The sequence below is a fragment of the Macaca nemestrina genome, chromosome 16, assembly GCF_043159975.1.
Source record: "Macaca nemestrina isolate mMacNem1 chromosome 16, mMacNem.hap1, whole genome shotgun sequence".
Lineage (NCBI taxonomy): Eukaryota > Metazoa > Chordata > Mammalia > Primates > Cercopithecidae > Macaca > Macaca nemestrina.
Window position 1 is genome coordinate 1,581,719 of NC_092140.1, and position 14,719 is coordinate 1,596,437.

Genomic DNA, 14,719 nt, shown 5'->3' on the forward strand with positions numbered 1-14,719 from the left:
AATATCCTACAAGTCTGCTTTGTCTCCATGTTTTTGAGTCAGAACGCCAACAAATGTTTTACTTGCTAACAATTCTGCAACCAGAGCTGAACCCAGGCCCAACGGGCTTTGCAGACAGTCACATGTGTGGCTGGCCTCAGCTGGGATGTTGGGATAGCTGGATTGTCCTCCCTCTTCCATTTCATGGGATCTCGGGATCTCTGTCCATCATTTTTCCTTCAGGAAGTTGGCCTTTTAACATGGTAGCTCACGGCTCCCAAGCGTGCACCCATGTGTAAGCTTTAACGATTGCACTGAAGATGGCTTGGTGTAATTGTCCGCTTATCGATCTTTTTCTCGGCAGGTCTTCTCCTGTTCTCTCACTCCGTACGTGATTGATTTATTTTCCCAGGACGTCCCAGTCACCCGGGCCTGGGGGAGCGGCCTGCGCGGCGGTGTGAGGTCGGGCCTGAGCAGGGCGCCTGCTGGAGAGTAGCAGGTGACTTGCCACACCGCATAACCCCCTGCACCCTTTAAACAGGCTTCTTTCATCAGAAGCGTGAATCAAACCAATGCCGTTAACACACACGCCCCCATATAAACACACCAAATTATGGCCTTTAAGGTGCTACCGGCCACCAAGTGCTCTCCAAGGAAGCCCGTGACGCTCGCGACTCCAGGGCCGCTCTGTCCGCGAAGCTCGAGGGCCTCGGGCCACCTGTCGCCCGGAACTTTCCCGGCCGGACGGGCAGCAGCCGGGGGAATACGCAGGGCAGGGCCGGGAACGCTTAGGCAGCCGCACGCGCGGTCGCGGCGCAGGGAAGAAGCGGGGCATTGTGGGAAGCGCCCGCGCTTTCGGCGGGTTCCGTTAAAATGGCGCCCTGGTGGCCGGCGGCGCCCGCGCCTTAGCCTGTCGGGAGCCGGGAGCTTGAGGGGCGCAGGGAGGGCGCGGGCCGCAGTCCCTGCGCTTGCGGCGGCGGTGGCGGCTCTGCCCAGACCCCCGCGCACAGTCCCGGGCAAGGATGGCGACCCCGGACCAGAAGTCGCCGAACGTTCTGCTGCAGAACCTGTGCTGCAGGATCCTGGGCAGGAGCGAAGGTAGAGGGGCCGGGCGACGCGGGGCCTGCAGACCCACCCCGGGGGCCACTCCCTGCGCGTGCAGCCCTAATAGGTCCCGGGGCTGGAGGAACGAGGATGCAGGGCCGGGGCAGAGGGCTGGGGACGGCCCGAGGACGTGGGGCCCGGACGAGGGAGCGGAGGGCTGGGTTCCGGGGTTAGGGAGCCGGGGAGGAGAGCGGAGGGCTGGGGCTCGGGGGTCAGGGAGCCAGGGAGGAGAGCGGAGGGCTGGTGGCCGGGACCGGGACGGAGGGAGTGGAGAGCCCGAGGCCGGGGCCAGAGCGCGGGGCCGGGAGGCGGGAGGGCGGAGCCCGGGCTGGAGCGGGCTGAGTCACCGCTCACTCCGCGCGCGGGTCCGTCAGTGAGGATGGGAGGAATGCCAGCTCGCCAATTTATCCCGGTTCTCTGGTGTCACACGCCAGGGGAGGGCGCCTCTGCGTGCCTTTGGGTTCATGCTGTGTGGGGTGGAGAGAGCGGCTGCGCCGCGGAGGAGCGTGCGGGGTGCTGGAGAGTCACATCATCGTCCCTTTTCATTAGGAAAGTTTAACAGGCTTGAGCATTATGGGAATGGGGTGTTAACGACTGTTATCTGCCATATTTTCTACTGTTTAAAGGGTTGAGGGTTGGATTTGATATAAAACTATTCTGGGAAAGTTCACATGGCGAATATTGTTACTAATAAGCTAAACTAATCCTATACAGTAGGCAAAACCATTTTGTAGCCGAGGTACTTTGAAAGAAATGGTACAGGATGCCATTTCTTGCTCCGTGTTTTGGCCAGGTTGGTGGGGGAGAGAGTGAGTAATGGAAGCAAGTGTGTTACGTCTTAAGGACCAAAATGTGGAAAAGAAGTTATTCAGTTTTTGAAGGAAGACTTCAAAGTTACATTTAAAGTACTGGGAATGCATTTTGACTTTTTATGCTTCATGACAATTACTGCGTGTAATTCATTGGATGTTCTATGATAATCTTTGGGCAATCATGAATTATTTTGTGTTACTATTAAATGAGTGACTTCACACAATTCTTGCTACATTTTGTAAAGTTTCATTTTATCTCTTTATTTATCTAAGAAATCTTTGAGGACAACCCCGTCCTCAAAGTTCCTCCCAGGAACTATGCTAAGTGCTGGTGATGCAGATGCACAAGTCATTCCTCCCACAGATCTGACACTCTAGTGGAAGAGACAGATGATAAACCAGCCATGTTAATTAGCAATAAGTACTGTGGTGAAAAAGTACGGTAAAGGAATAGAGAGAGGCAGATCACGAGGTCAGGAGATCGAGACCATCCTGGCTAACACAGTGAAACCCAGTCTCTACTAAAAATACAAAAAATTAGCCGGGCGTGGTGGCGGGCGCCTGTAGTCCCAGCTACTCGGGAGGCTGAGACAGGAGAACGGTGCGAACCCTGGAGGTGGAGCGTGCAGTGAGCTGAGATTGCGCCACTGCACTCCAGCTTGGGCGACAGCGAGACTCCGCCTCAAAAAAAAAAAAAAAAAAAAAAAGAAAGAAATAGAAGAGACAGGTGAGGGAAAGCCTCTGAAATATTTACAGAGACCTGAATGGAGTAAGGGAGGGCCGTTTGAACATCTGGGGAAGGTTCTGAGTAGAGAGAACCAACGAAAAGGCCTTGAGTTATGAGCATGGCCTGCCCTCCTTTGTTTTTGTCATTAGCACACTGAGTTTCCTTTCTCATGTTTCATGTTCCTCGTCATAGGGGGAATCAGATAAAACTAAGATTGATAGGACTTATCCAACTTAATGTCAGTGTTCCCCTTGTACCAGTGGTTCCAGAGTTTTTTGTTCTAGGGATAAACCACACATTCATACATTCCCATTGTCATAATTGGATTTTGAAAGGCATTCATCGTGAGCTAAAATGGTATTTCTCAACTTAAAGACTTTTGAGACAGAGTCTCATTCTGTCGCTCAAGCTACCGTGCAATGGCGCTATCTCGGCTCACTGCCAGCTCCGCCTCCCGGGTTCACGCAGTTCTCCTGCCTCAGCCTCCAGAGTAGCTGGGACTACAGGCGCCCGCTACTAAGCCCGGTTAATTTTTTGTATTTTTAGTAGAGACGGGGTTTCGCCGTGTTAGCCAGAATGGTCTCGGTCTCCTGACCTCGTGATCGTCCTGCCTCGGCCTCCCAAAGTGCTGGGATTACAGGCGTGAGCCACCACCGTGCCCGGCCAAAAACGTTTTTTTTTTTTGTTTTTTTTTTAAACATTGAAGATTCTTTGATATAAAAGTTTTGCCCCTTCTAAGAGATTGAAAAGCTTCTTTTCAGCAAAATTCTGTATCCTACTGTCTTCCTATTTAGAATTGTGTCTAAATTAAAAGTGGGCTCTCAAATCCTGGCAGGGTCCTCTCTGAATTATTTATTTATTTATTAGAGACAGAGTCTTGCTCTGTCACCTAGGCTGGAGTGCAGTGGCCTGATCTTGGCTCACTGCAACCTCTGCCTCCTGGATTCAAGTCAGTCTCCTGCCTCAGTCCCCGAGTAGCAGGGATTACAGGTGTATGCCAGCACTCCTGGCTAATTTTTGTGTTTTTAGTAGAGATGGGGTTTCACCATGTGGCCAGGCTGCTTTCGAACTCCTGACCTCAAGTGATCTCTCCCCTGCCCCCCGCCCCTGGCCTTCCAAAGCGCTGGGATTACAGGTGCCAGCCACTGTGCCCGGCCCTTTCTGAATAAATTATGTCATGAAATCCATTAAAGGTGATGCTGTTTTTGCTGTGTTCTAGATCGCTAGGATTGTCAAGCATTTATGATATAATTTTAAATTATGCTGTTATTTACTGAAGAATTTATAAATAGTAGCTTACCTTGTTCGTTCATTTGTTATACCTTAGTGAGCAAAGGAGCAATATTAATTACTACCTTTACAATATTTGATGTTAAAAAATTTGATTAGTGGGCATTTTATCTGGTAACTCCAGAGAACATTTGATTAATTATTCTTTGATGACATGTTACCAACAATTGGCCTTATGCTTTTGTAATACATTGCTTCTTTAGTACTATGAAATCAAGGCATAATAGGTACTTGTTACTTTTAATGAGAATTTCATACGAATCACATTTTTTTTTTTTTTTTTTTTTTTTTTTTTTTTTTGAGACGGAGTCTCGCTCTGTCGCCCAGGCTGGAGTGCAGTGGCACGATATCGGCTCACTGTAAGCTCCACCTCCCGGGTTCACGCCATTCTCCCGCCTCAGCCTCCGAGTACCTGGGACTACAGGCGCCCGCCACCACGCCCGGCTAGTTTTTTGTATTTTTAGTAGAGACGGGGTTTCATCATGTTAGCCAGGATGGTCTCGATCTCCTGACCTCGTGATCCACCCGCCTCGGCCTCCCAAAGTGCTGGGATTACAGGCTTGAGCCACCGCGCCCAGCCACGAATCACATTTTTATAAGATATCTTTTAAAAAATTAAACACTTGACTTCAAGGGACCTTCAGAAGCAAAGCACCTACATAAAATCGTGTTTGACAATTTTATAAAGTTAACATAAGTGTGATTTACCACCTTTTCCAACTTATAACATCTGTGAATTTGCTTGAAACACATACTGCCAGCCAGTCATAGTCAAATCCTGTCTTCATATCCCTGCCCCTCCTGGGAGCACATTTATTTATTATGTCTTTGGGTAGTTATTCTTATCATTGGAAGCAGTGTGCTTGATGTTAGTGTTTCAAATCTGTCAGAGGTTACACTTCTTTTCATAGCTACTTTGTAATCCTTTTTCTATGAGGTAAAGAATACATAAAGAGGAATTTATATTAGATAAGTATTTCATCGTAAATGTTAAGGTATGACTACAGTACACCACATATTCGAAGATGATTGCCATAATATGCAAGACTTCTATTGAGTATACTACAAGCCACTAGCAGAAGATAAAGGAGTATTGTTTTGGTGATTCAGTACGACAAGTGGTGTTGATTTCGTGATTTTCCAAAATGATAAAGAGCTTTTGATGAAGTTCCAAATACCACGCGATCTTCCTTTGGTTATGTAATTACATCATTGGGAAGATCAATGTGTATTACATGTGTATTAAGATATACATTAGCTGTGTATTAAAATTTCAGAGTTTCAGGCTTTGTTTCAAGTTGTACTTAATGGATTTACTATTTTTAAATAAGTTAAAATTTAAAAATTGTCTTGGTTTAAATTTCTAATATGGTAACTATGGATAGATACAACCTACATAAACAAAAGCTTTTTGGAGTTCTCAATCTTAATAGTGTAAAGAAGCCCCAAGACCAAAAAGTTTGAGAACCACACATCCAGAGTAATGTTTTTGCTGTTTTAGAGCATTGCTTTCCAACTAGAGCCATGCATTGGGATCACCTGTGATTACACAAGAACCAGATGACGTTGATTGCTTGTGGGAGGGGGAACTGGTGGCCAATGGTTGAGAACAGGACTTTTTATGGTATCTAACTTCATGCCTTTTCAATTTTTTTTTTTTTTTGAGACAGAGTCTTGCTCTGTCGCCCAGGCTGGAGTGCAGTGGCGCGATCTCAGCTCACTGCAAGCTCCGCCTCCCGGGTTCACGCCATTCTCCTGCCTCAGCCTCCCGAGTAGCTGGGACTACAGGCGCCCACAACCGCGCCCGGCTAATTTTTTGTATTTTTAGTAGAGACGGGGTTTCACAGTGTTAGCCAGGATGGTCTCGATCTCCTGACCTTGTGATCCGCCCGCCTCGGCCTCCCAAAGTGCTGGGATTACAGGCGTGAGCCTTTTCATTTTAAACTCTCTAAATGTGGGACCTACTCAGAATTAATACTGTGGGCTCCATCTCTAGGGCTTCTGATCCTGTAGGTCTCTGTTGGCGCTTGGCATCTGAAACATTAAAATGCGTGAAAGTTACTCTGACTTGCATCTGGAGTCAAGGATGGCTAGTGGATGTGCTCTGTTCCTCTACTGAGCTCTGTGGCTTACTCCCAACTCCCCCCTGATCTCCCCCATCCTTCAGAAAAGCAGGAGTGTGGAACAAATAAGCCACACTGTAGACAAGAAACAGGAAGGCAGAAACTTAGGTCTTCCCAAACAGTTCAACTTTTCTGCAGTTTTTTGAATCTTGAGAAAGCACCCAACTGTGGAGTTTCTGTATTCACTTGAGTCGCATTTATTTTTGTGCATCTTGAAGTTCGGTTGTCATTTTTAACCTGAGGGTGTATAGAATCTTTTGGGGATACAAAGGGCAACTTTTTTGTTTAAAAGCTCTTGGGCCCACATCCAAGTGTCTCTGGAGCCTTCACATTTGGGACTGAGTTCCGCAATTCCAGCTGAGGGTCTTGCCTTGGCTTGGTATCTCTTCTAGTTCCGCTTCTCCTCTGCAGTCAGAGGGTCCTTTCTAGTAAATCAATCTCATCGAATCTGTTAATGGCTTAATTTGTTCTCTACTAATAATCTTCAGGATGAAGACCAAATTGTCTTGCTTAAGGTTAAAAATTGGGTGCATTTTTTGAGTTGTGATTTTAATGGCTGTAGTATTTTTTTGAGTTGTGATTTTAATGGCTGTAGTAGATATAGTATGTATTTAAATAATATTTTCAGGATAATAATAATACAAATAGCTAACATTTATAGAAAACTTAAAATATGCTGGATGTTGTGCTTATACCGTGGTAGAATTATGGTGAACCTCATTTTGTAGATGAGAAAACTGAGACTGAGAGATTAAGTAGTTGCTCACTATCATCTAGCTAGGAAAGTGCAGGGCCGAGGTTGGAACCCAGGTTTCTGATTCCACAGGTTGGTATTTTCAATTAATTCATCCCTGCTCTTAAGTATTGAATTCGATGGCGAATTTCTCTGTGTGCTTGATAGAGACAAGTCATGGCCCAGCCTGTGGGACGGCGTCTCACTGCTACCTGCTCTTGTGTTTAGAGTGTACAACTCAGCAGCACTGCTCTCTGGTCAGGCAGCGTGCCCTTGCATTCACTGAAATATTTTCAGAGGATCATCAGAGGAGTCTTCACTCCCCTCCCGGGAACCTGAGAACCGCCCACCCCTCACACACCCAGAGCAGATTAGAGGTGGGAGAACTAGACCACTCCTGAGGTGATTTGTGGCCAAAAAAATGGAGTACTCTATTTTTCACTGTTGGATTAAGCAGAGTCATCAGAGATCTACATCTGGACCTTGTCACCTGGGGTTCTCAATGGAGTGACTGGCTGAGTGGCATTTAGAGCCCCGTGGCACAGCCTTCCTGCAGCAGCAGTGTCCAGTGCCGCCCTTCCCTGTGGGTTCCCCTCTCTGCTCCCGGGGCTCCTCATGCGGCAGCCTTGGCTGCCAGGCTAATGGCGCTTCCTGCAAGGCCCTCCCTCAGCATCTACTTCATGAGGTCCTCCTAGTCGTGAGCTGTCATAGTGCCCTCATTTTCTTTGACGCTCTTATCACAGTCTGCCTTGGGTACTCATGTGCCACATTTGTTGTGTTTATGTCCGTCTCGTTAACCACTGTACATCATATTGTTAGGGCCCGATGTGTTTGGCCTGTAGTAAGTACTTAGAAGTTATTCATTGAATTACTGATTGAGTTTAGTTATACTTTAAACACTGGACAATATTTTAGGAGTATTTAAACCAGAAGTGTGTGGTGGACATTGCTTGATTTTTCCCAGCTTATTCTTTGATTACAGGTTCACTAAACAAGGATTGATTGCCATGGCTAATTTCTTTAGTAGTCCAGATTCTGTGCTTTTCCCTTTGAAACACAGATTACATAGATTTGGTTTAATAAGTAACTGTTGGATTTTGAAAATATTTTATAATCAGCAAGAAGGATAGACTGGAAATTTGGTTGGTAAGAGGACAGGGAGACCCAGGTGTGGCTGAAGAGGTAAGTGGGCGTGAAATGACGACGCCCATCTGAGGTGCAGAGAAAGTGAGGAGGCGAAGAGGAGAGTGTTTCTGGCATTGAAGAGTTCCTGACTTTTTGGTGGGAGAAAGCTGAAAAACATATAAAACATTTGGAGTGGGGATATTTATGTGATGTACTTGAGTGTGAAAATGGTAACCTAAAAATAATTTTTACTGTGTGTGGTGGCTCACACCTGTAATCCCAGCACTTTGGGAGGCCAAGGCGGGAGGATTGCTTGATCCCAGGAGTTTGAGACCAGCCTGGGCAACATGGTGGGACCCTGTCTCTACAGAACATGTAAAAATTAGCTGGGCGTGGTACATGCTTGTAGTCCCAGCTACTTGGGAGGCTGAGGTGGGGGATCACTTGGGCCCGGGAGGCAGAAGTTGCAGGAAGCCGAGATCTTACCACTGCACTCCAGCCTGGGCGACAGAGTGAGACCCTGTCTGGGAAAAAAAAAAATTCTTAACTAAAATAGTGACACAACTTTTTAAGGAAACTTTTCGATGATACTTTTAATATTTATAAAATTAATACATACTCAGGGTAAAAATTCAGAGAGTGTGGAAAAATGTAAGGAAAATAATAAAAACTACCCCGATCCTGTGACCACACAAAACGTTTTAGGTTTCATTTCGTTCCTTTCCCCACCATGTAGGCATTCCCTGGATCCTTGCTGACACAGTGCACCTGTGTCTGCTTTAGCTAGAATAGAGACAGAATGATGGGGGGTGTGAGTCCTGAGAGGATGTGGAGAAGAGCATGCCGGGCGCCAAGCTGGAGGTGAGCTTGGTGTGTTCCAGGAATAGCAGGAGTGAAATGTGGGGAGCGAGGGGCTGGCTCCGTGGGCTGGGGCCAGGAGTTTGGGTTCTGTTGTGAGTGTGATGGGGGGTGAGTGAGTAGAGTGATGATAATATTTATATTTTAAGAGGATCACTTTGTTGGGTGGATAATTCACTCTAAGGGGGCAAAGGTGGAAGCAGGTGACCAGCTCCTCAGGAGACTTCCTGTAATGGGATGGTAGCTGTGGAGTGATCATATTTGGGATTTGCTTTTAGGAATAGAATCGACAGGATTTGCCGATCTAAATAAGTACTTAATAGTCTGAAAATGTCTTTATTTCCCTTCGTGCTCCTATTCCTGAACTCTTGGATCATCAGTCAGATAGAGACATTTTGGTCTGAAGTGTTTTTCCTCTGCCCACTTTGAAGGTATTCTTTCATGATGGTTGAGAAGTCTGATGTTAATCCATTTCCTACTCCTTTGAAGTTGTATCTGGTAGCTTTTAGGATTTTTAAAAAATCTTTTATGTTCTGAAATTTTGCAATAATGTGTCTAGGTGTGGAACTTAAAAATTTACCTGAATTAACACTTAGATTAAGCAGAGTCATCAGAGATCTACATCTCTTCAATCTGAGGATTTTTCTTTTTTTTTAAAATTTATTTTTTTTCAAAACTAGTGACATACTTAGAATTTTTTTTTTTTTTTTTTTTTTTTTTTTGAGATGGGTCTTGCTGTATTGTCTGAGCTGGTCTCAAACTCCTGGGCTCAAGCGATCCACCTCAGCCTCTGAAAGTGTTGCAGTTACAGGCATGAGCCTCCATGCTAGGCTGACTTTTTCTTAATGATAGAAAAATTTTACTATTTTGTTCTTCTTCATAATTTCTAACTGTTCTGTCTTTTGTTGTGTTTGATTTTTCCAGCTTGCATTTAAAGTGTCCTTTAGTATCTCCATTCTGCTGTTTAGCCCATTAAAAAAAATTCTCAGTGTTTAGGTTCACAGTGATTTCCTCTGTGCTACCATTTTGCCTTTGTGCTGGCAGCCACCGTCCTGTGTCTGTGGACGTCCCCGCTTCTAGAATTTCGTGTAAATGCAGTCATACAGTATGCAGTCAGAAGTTTTGAGACTTGTTTCTTTCACTTAGCATAACGAATTTGAGGTGCATTTACAGTGCCCTATCAATAGTTCATTCCTTTTCATTGCAGAGTAGTGTTCCATTGTATGATGAACCAGTTTATCCATTTAACCAGCGAGGGACATTTGGCTTGCTTCCATTTTTGGCAGTTATGGATAATGCTGCTATGAACATTCATGTGAACATAAGTCAGTTTTGTAGGATAAACACCTACAAGTGGGGTTGCTGGGCCTCGGGGCAGGTGCATGCTCATTGTTTTCAGAAGTTGCCAGACTCTCTTCCAGTGTGGCTGTGGCTGCTTTGCCTCCGCACCAGCAGTGTGGGAGCGCTCCAGGGATGCCATGGCCCCACTGGCACTCAGCAGTGTTTGTGGTTTTTATCTTAGCTGTTCTAGCAAGTGTGTTTTGATATTTCAGTGTGGTTTTAATTTTCATTTTCCTAGTGATGTTGGACATCTTTGTGTGTGTGTGTGTTTTGCCATTCATATGTCTTCTTGGTGAATTATCCGTTCAAAACTTTTTTTTGTCTTTGTGTTTTGCAAATTTTTTTTCTCAGTATTTTCATTCTCTTAACAGTGTCTTTTGCAAAGCAAAAGTTTTTACTCTCAATGAAGGCCAATTTATGAATTTCTAAAAAAATGGGGTCATCATTTTGGTGTCATGTAGGAACTCTGCCAAACTCAAAGTTGCCAAGATTTCTTCTTTTGTTTTGTTTTATTTCTAAGAGGGGCTTATATTTTACTCTTTTATTTGAGTTAATTTTTGTTGGGGTCATCAGCCCCAACACGAGGTCGTGGGGGTGACGAAGTCTGGTGGAGTCAAAGGAATGAGAAAAGACAGTTTGAGAGAGAAGGTGGGTTCAGGGGACCATGGCTAAGTGTGGAGGCTGTGAAGGTCCCGAGCTCTGGAGGCCCAGACTATTTATTGGTGATCAAACAAAGAAACAGGTGGTGAGAATGTGGGGGTCGAAAGGTCACGTTGCATTAAGCACATGATTTATAGCTGTGATGGTTTAGCATATGCTCTGCTGCTTGAGATAATGGAGAGCAGGTTCTTTTAACTCAAGTTAACAGTCGATCCTGGGAGAGCAAGGAGCAAGGAGCCAGCAAGTCTAGACACATTTCACAGCCAGGATCCCTGGATTCTATCCAAGCCACGAGGGGTCTTATGCCCTGGGCTTAAATTATGGTGCATCAGGGTAGCCTTCTTCCACCCTTTAGTGCAGAAGTTGGTGTTCCAGAGGCCACAAGGGGTTTTAGACCCTGGACCCCAGACATGTTCCAAGACTCTTTTACATGATGTCAGACATGCCCTGCCTCAGCTTCTCCCAACACTCAGCTTTTCCCAACAAATTTTCATATATGGCATGTGATATAGGTTGAAATTCATTTTTGAGTTTACCAAGAAAGCTTTTTCCCCCCTCACATTTTAGTTGCTTTCTTATCTTGAAGACTAAAAGTTTTAAAACGGACCTTTAAAAAATGTTGATGCCATGGCCCCCCACTCCAGACTAATAAAATCAGAATTTGTGAAAAGTGAGTCTTGGCATTAATATATTTTTTAAAAAAATGTTTTATTTTAGAATGATTGCAGACTTACAGAAAAATTGCAAATATAGAGTTTCTGTAAGCCCAGTACCATTTCATCTATTATCAGCATCTTACATTCCCGTGGTGCACTTGTTAGAATTAATCAGTAATGATACACTAGTATTAATGAAGCTCCATAGTTATTTAGATTTCCTCAGTTATCACTCAGTGGCCTTTTGCTGTCTCTAGGCTCCCTCTGGGAATGTTCCATTCAATTGTCTTGCCTCTTTGGGCTCCGCTTGAAATGGAAAATTTCTCAGACTTTTTTTTTCATGATCTTGAGAGTTTTGAGGATTAAAGGTTATTTGTAGACTACCTCAATTGAGTCTGATATTTTTATCATGACTAGACTGGGGTTATATATTTTTGGGAGGAAGACCCCCGAGGTGAAGTGACATTTTCATCACATCCTATGGAGGGTACCTGCCACCAGGGTGATTCATCATTCTTGAAAGGGACCTTCCTCGCTTGGCTAAGGTGTGTGTGCCAGGTTTCTCTGCTGTGAGTGACTCTCTTTTTTCTGCTTGTATTGTGCCCTTTGGAAGAAAGTTACTATGCCCAGCCCACCCTTACAATGTGGAGTTATGTTTTAGCTACTACCTTGAGAGTGAAGTGTCTACATAAATTACTTAGCCCTTATTATCTTTTAAATTTCTATAAGGTCAGTAGCAATATCCCCTCCTGATTCTGTGTCTTGTCTTGTTTTTCTTGGTCAGTCTGGTAAAGGTTTATCAATTCTATTGTCCTTTTTTTTTCTTTTTTTTTTTTTAAGAATCCAGATTTTGGTTTCATTGATTTTTTTCCGCCCACCATTTTTTGTTGTAAATTTCATTGATTGCTGTTTTTTTTTTATTTCCTAATGTGTACTTTGTTCTTTTTCCAGATTTTATCGTATAAACTGAAATTATTGATTTGAGGTCTATCTTCCTTTTTAAAGAAAGCATTTTATGCTATAAATTTTCCTCTAAGGACTGTTTTAGCCACATCTCACATATTTTGATATGTTGTGTTTTTATTTTCATTCATTTTCTAATTTTCCTTGACAGTTTTTATTGTCCATGTATTTTTTTTCAACTTTGTTGAGGTATAATTGATAATCCAAAATGTATATATTTAAGGTGTGCAATGTGTTGCTTTGATGTATGTATGGATTGTGAAATGGTTACCACAATGAAGCTAGTTAACATGTTCATTAGCTCACCTCAGTACCCGTTTGTGTGTGTGTGTGTGTGTGTGTGTGTGGTGAGAAAAACCTGATTTACTCGCAGCAGATTTCAAGTACACAATCCATTGTCACTAACTGCCGTTCCCATGCTGTGCGTTAGGTCTCCAGAACTGATTCGCCCATGACTACAAGTTTGAAGTGCTTGCTCTTGGAGTAAGAAGTTGCATTGCTTTCTTCTACTGCAACCCCTTGAAAGTGCATTTACTGCAGTTTGAGGCTTTTCCCCGAAAGATTTCTAGGACCTTTATAGAGAAAGAGAAAGGAGTAGCAGTTTTTCCAGTTTGAGGCCTGTTCTCACCTTTTTTCAGACAGCTCAACCTTGCTTCCATTAAATTTTTTAACTGTTCAGAATTACATTCATTCCATGAATTTTTAAGTCTTGTAGTTGTTACTGTGAAGATGCAATAAAATGTAACGATATAAAACAACCTTTTAAATAAAGTTTAATTTAAATAATGAAAGGGACATATATAATTTTCCTATGACTGCTGTTAACAGATTACCACAAATTAGTTCATTTATCCCCCTGTGTTTCTGGAGGCCAGAGCCAAAGGCAGTGTTGTGGGCTAACTGCAGGTTGCAGGGCTGGGCTCCCCCTGGAGGCTCTAGGGGGTGCTGCGTCGCCTTTTCCAGCTCTAGTGGCTGTGGCGCTCTTGGCTCATTGGCTCCTTGGCCCATGTGTGTGTTGACTGACTGCCAGATATTTGGAGATTTTTCAGATACCATTCTCTTTTTTTTTTTTTTTTTTGAGACGGAGTCTTTGCTCTGTCGCCCAGGCTGGAGTGCAGTGGCCGGATCTCAGCTCACTGCAAGCTCCGCCTCCTGGGTTCACACCATTCTCCTGCCTCAGCCTCCCGAGTAGCTGGGACTACAGGCGCCCGTCACCTCGCCCGGCTAGTTTTTTTTTTTGTACTTTTAGTAGAGACGGGGTTTCACCGTGTTAGCCAGGATGGTCTCGATCTCCTGACCTTGTGATCCGCCCGTCTCGGCCTCCCAAAGTGCTGGGATTACAGGCGTGAGCCACCGCGCCCGGCCAATGCTTTTTTTTTTTTTTTTTGGAGACGGAGTCTGGCTCCGTCGCCCAGGCTGGAGTGCAGTGGCTGGATCTCAGCTCACTGCAAGCTCTGCCTCCCGGGTTTCTGCCATTCTCCTGCCTCAGCCTCCCGAGTAGCTGGGACTACAGGCGCCCGCCACCTCGCCCGGCTATTTTTTTGTATTTTTTAGTAGAAACGGGGTTTCACTGTGTTAGCCAGGATGGTCTCGATCTCCTGACCTCGTGATCCGCCCGTCTCGGCCTCCCAAAGTGCTGGGATTACAGGCTTGAGCCACCGCGCCCGGCCTCAGATACCATTCTCTTAAGGATTACTAGTTTAATTCTGTTAGTGTTAGAGGACATACTTTGAATAATCTTATTGTTTTCTGTTTAATCAAACTGCTTTGTGACCCACAATTCAGTCTGTCCTGAACGTTCCACGGGCATTTGAAAAGAGTGTGTGTTGTTTGGTTGTGGGGTGGGCTGTTGTGTGAATACCGATTAGGTTTAGTTGGTTGTTGGTGTTCAAGTCTATATCCTTGCTCGTTTTCTCTTCACTTGCTCTTTTGATTACTGAGAAATGCCCCTTGGTATCTCCAGATGTATTTGTGAATGTCTGTTTTTCCTTTCAGTTCTGTTAGAGTTTGCTTCATGTGTCTTACAGCTCTGCTGTATAGAGTGTTCACGTTTAGAATTGCTATGTCATCTTGGTGAATTGCCCTTTTATCATTTTGTGGTCCCTTCTTTATCCTTGTTAATTTTTCTTAGTCTAAAGTTTACTTTGTCTGATAGAAATATAGCCAGTTCACGTTCATTTTGAATAGTGTTTTTGTGGACTTTCTTAATCCTTTCATTTTTAAGGATGTCTTTCTTTTTTTTTTTTTTTCTTTTTTTTTGAGATGGAGTCTCTCTCTGTCGCCCAGGCTGGAGCGCAGTGGCCAGATCTCAGCTCACTGCAAGCTCCGCCTCCCGGGTTTACGCCATT

At 44.5% G+C, this 14,719-nt stretch overlaps 1 protein-coding gene across 2 annotated transcripts in view; it reads left to right on the top strand.

Moving 5' to 3' along the window:
• Positions 1–828: 828 nt before the first annotated feature.
• The window catches only part of LOC105485370 (tubulin gamma complex component 3), a 97,748-nt gene continuing 83,857 nt past the window's right edge, over positions 829–14,719 (top strand). For both annotated transcript variants that reach the window (XM_071081007.1, XM_071081008.1), the window contains exon 1: positions 829–1,077. In XM_071081007.1, the coding sequence (XP_070937108.1) occupies positions 1,002–1,077 (76 nt within the window). In that variant the 5' untranslated portion in view covers positions 829–1,001. The remainder of the gene's footprint in view (positions 1,078–14,719) is intronic.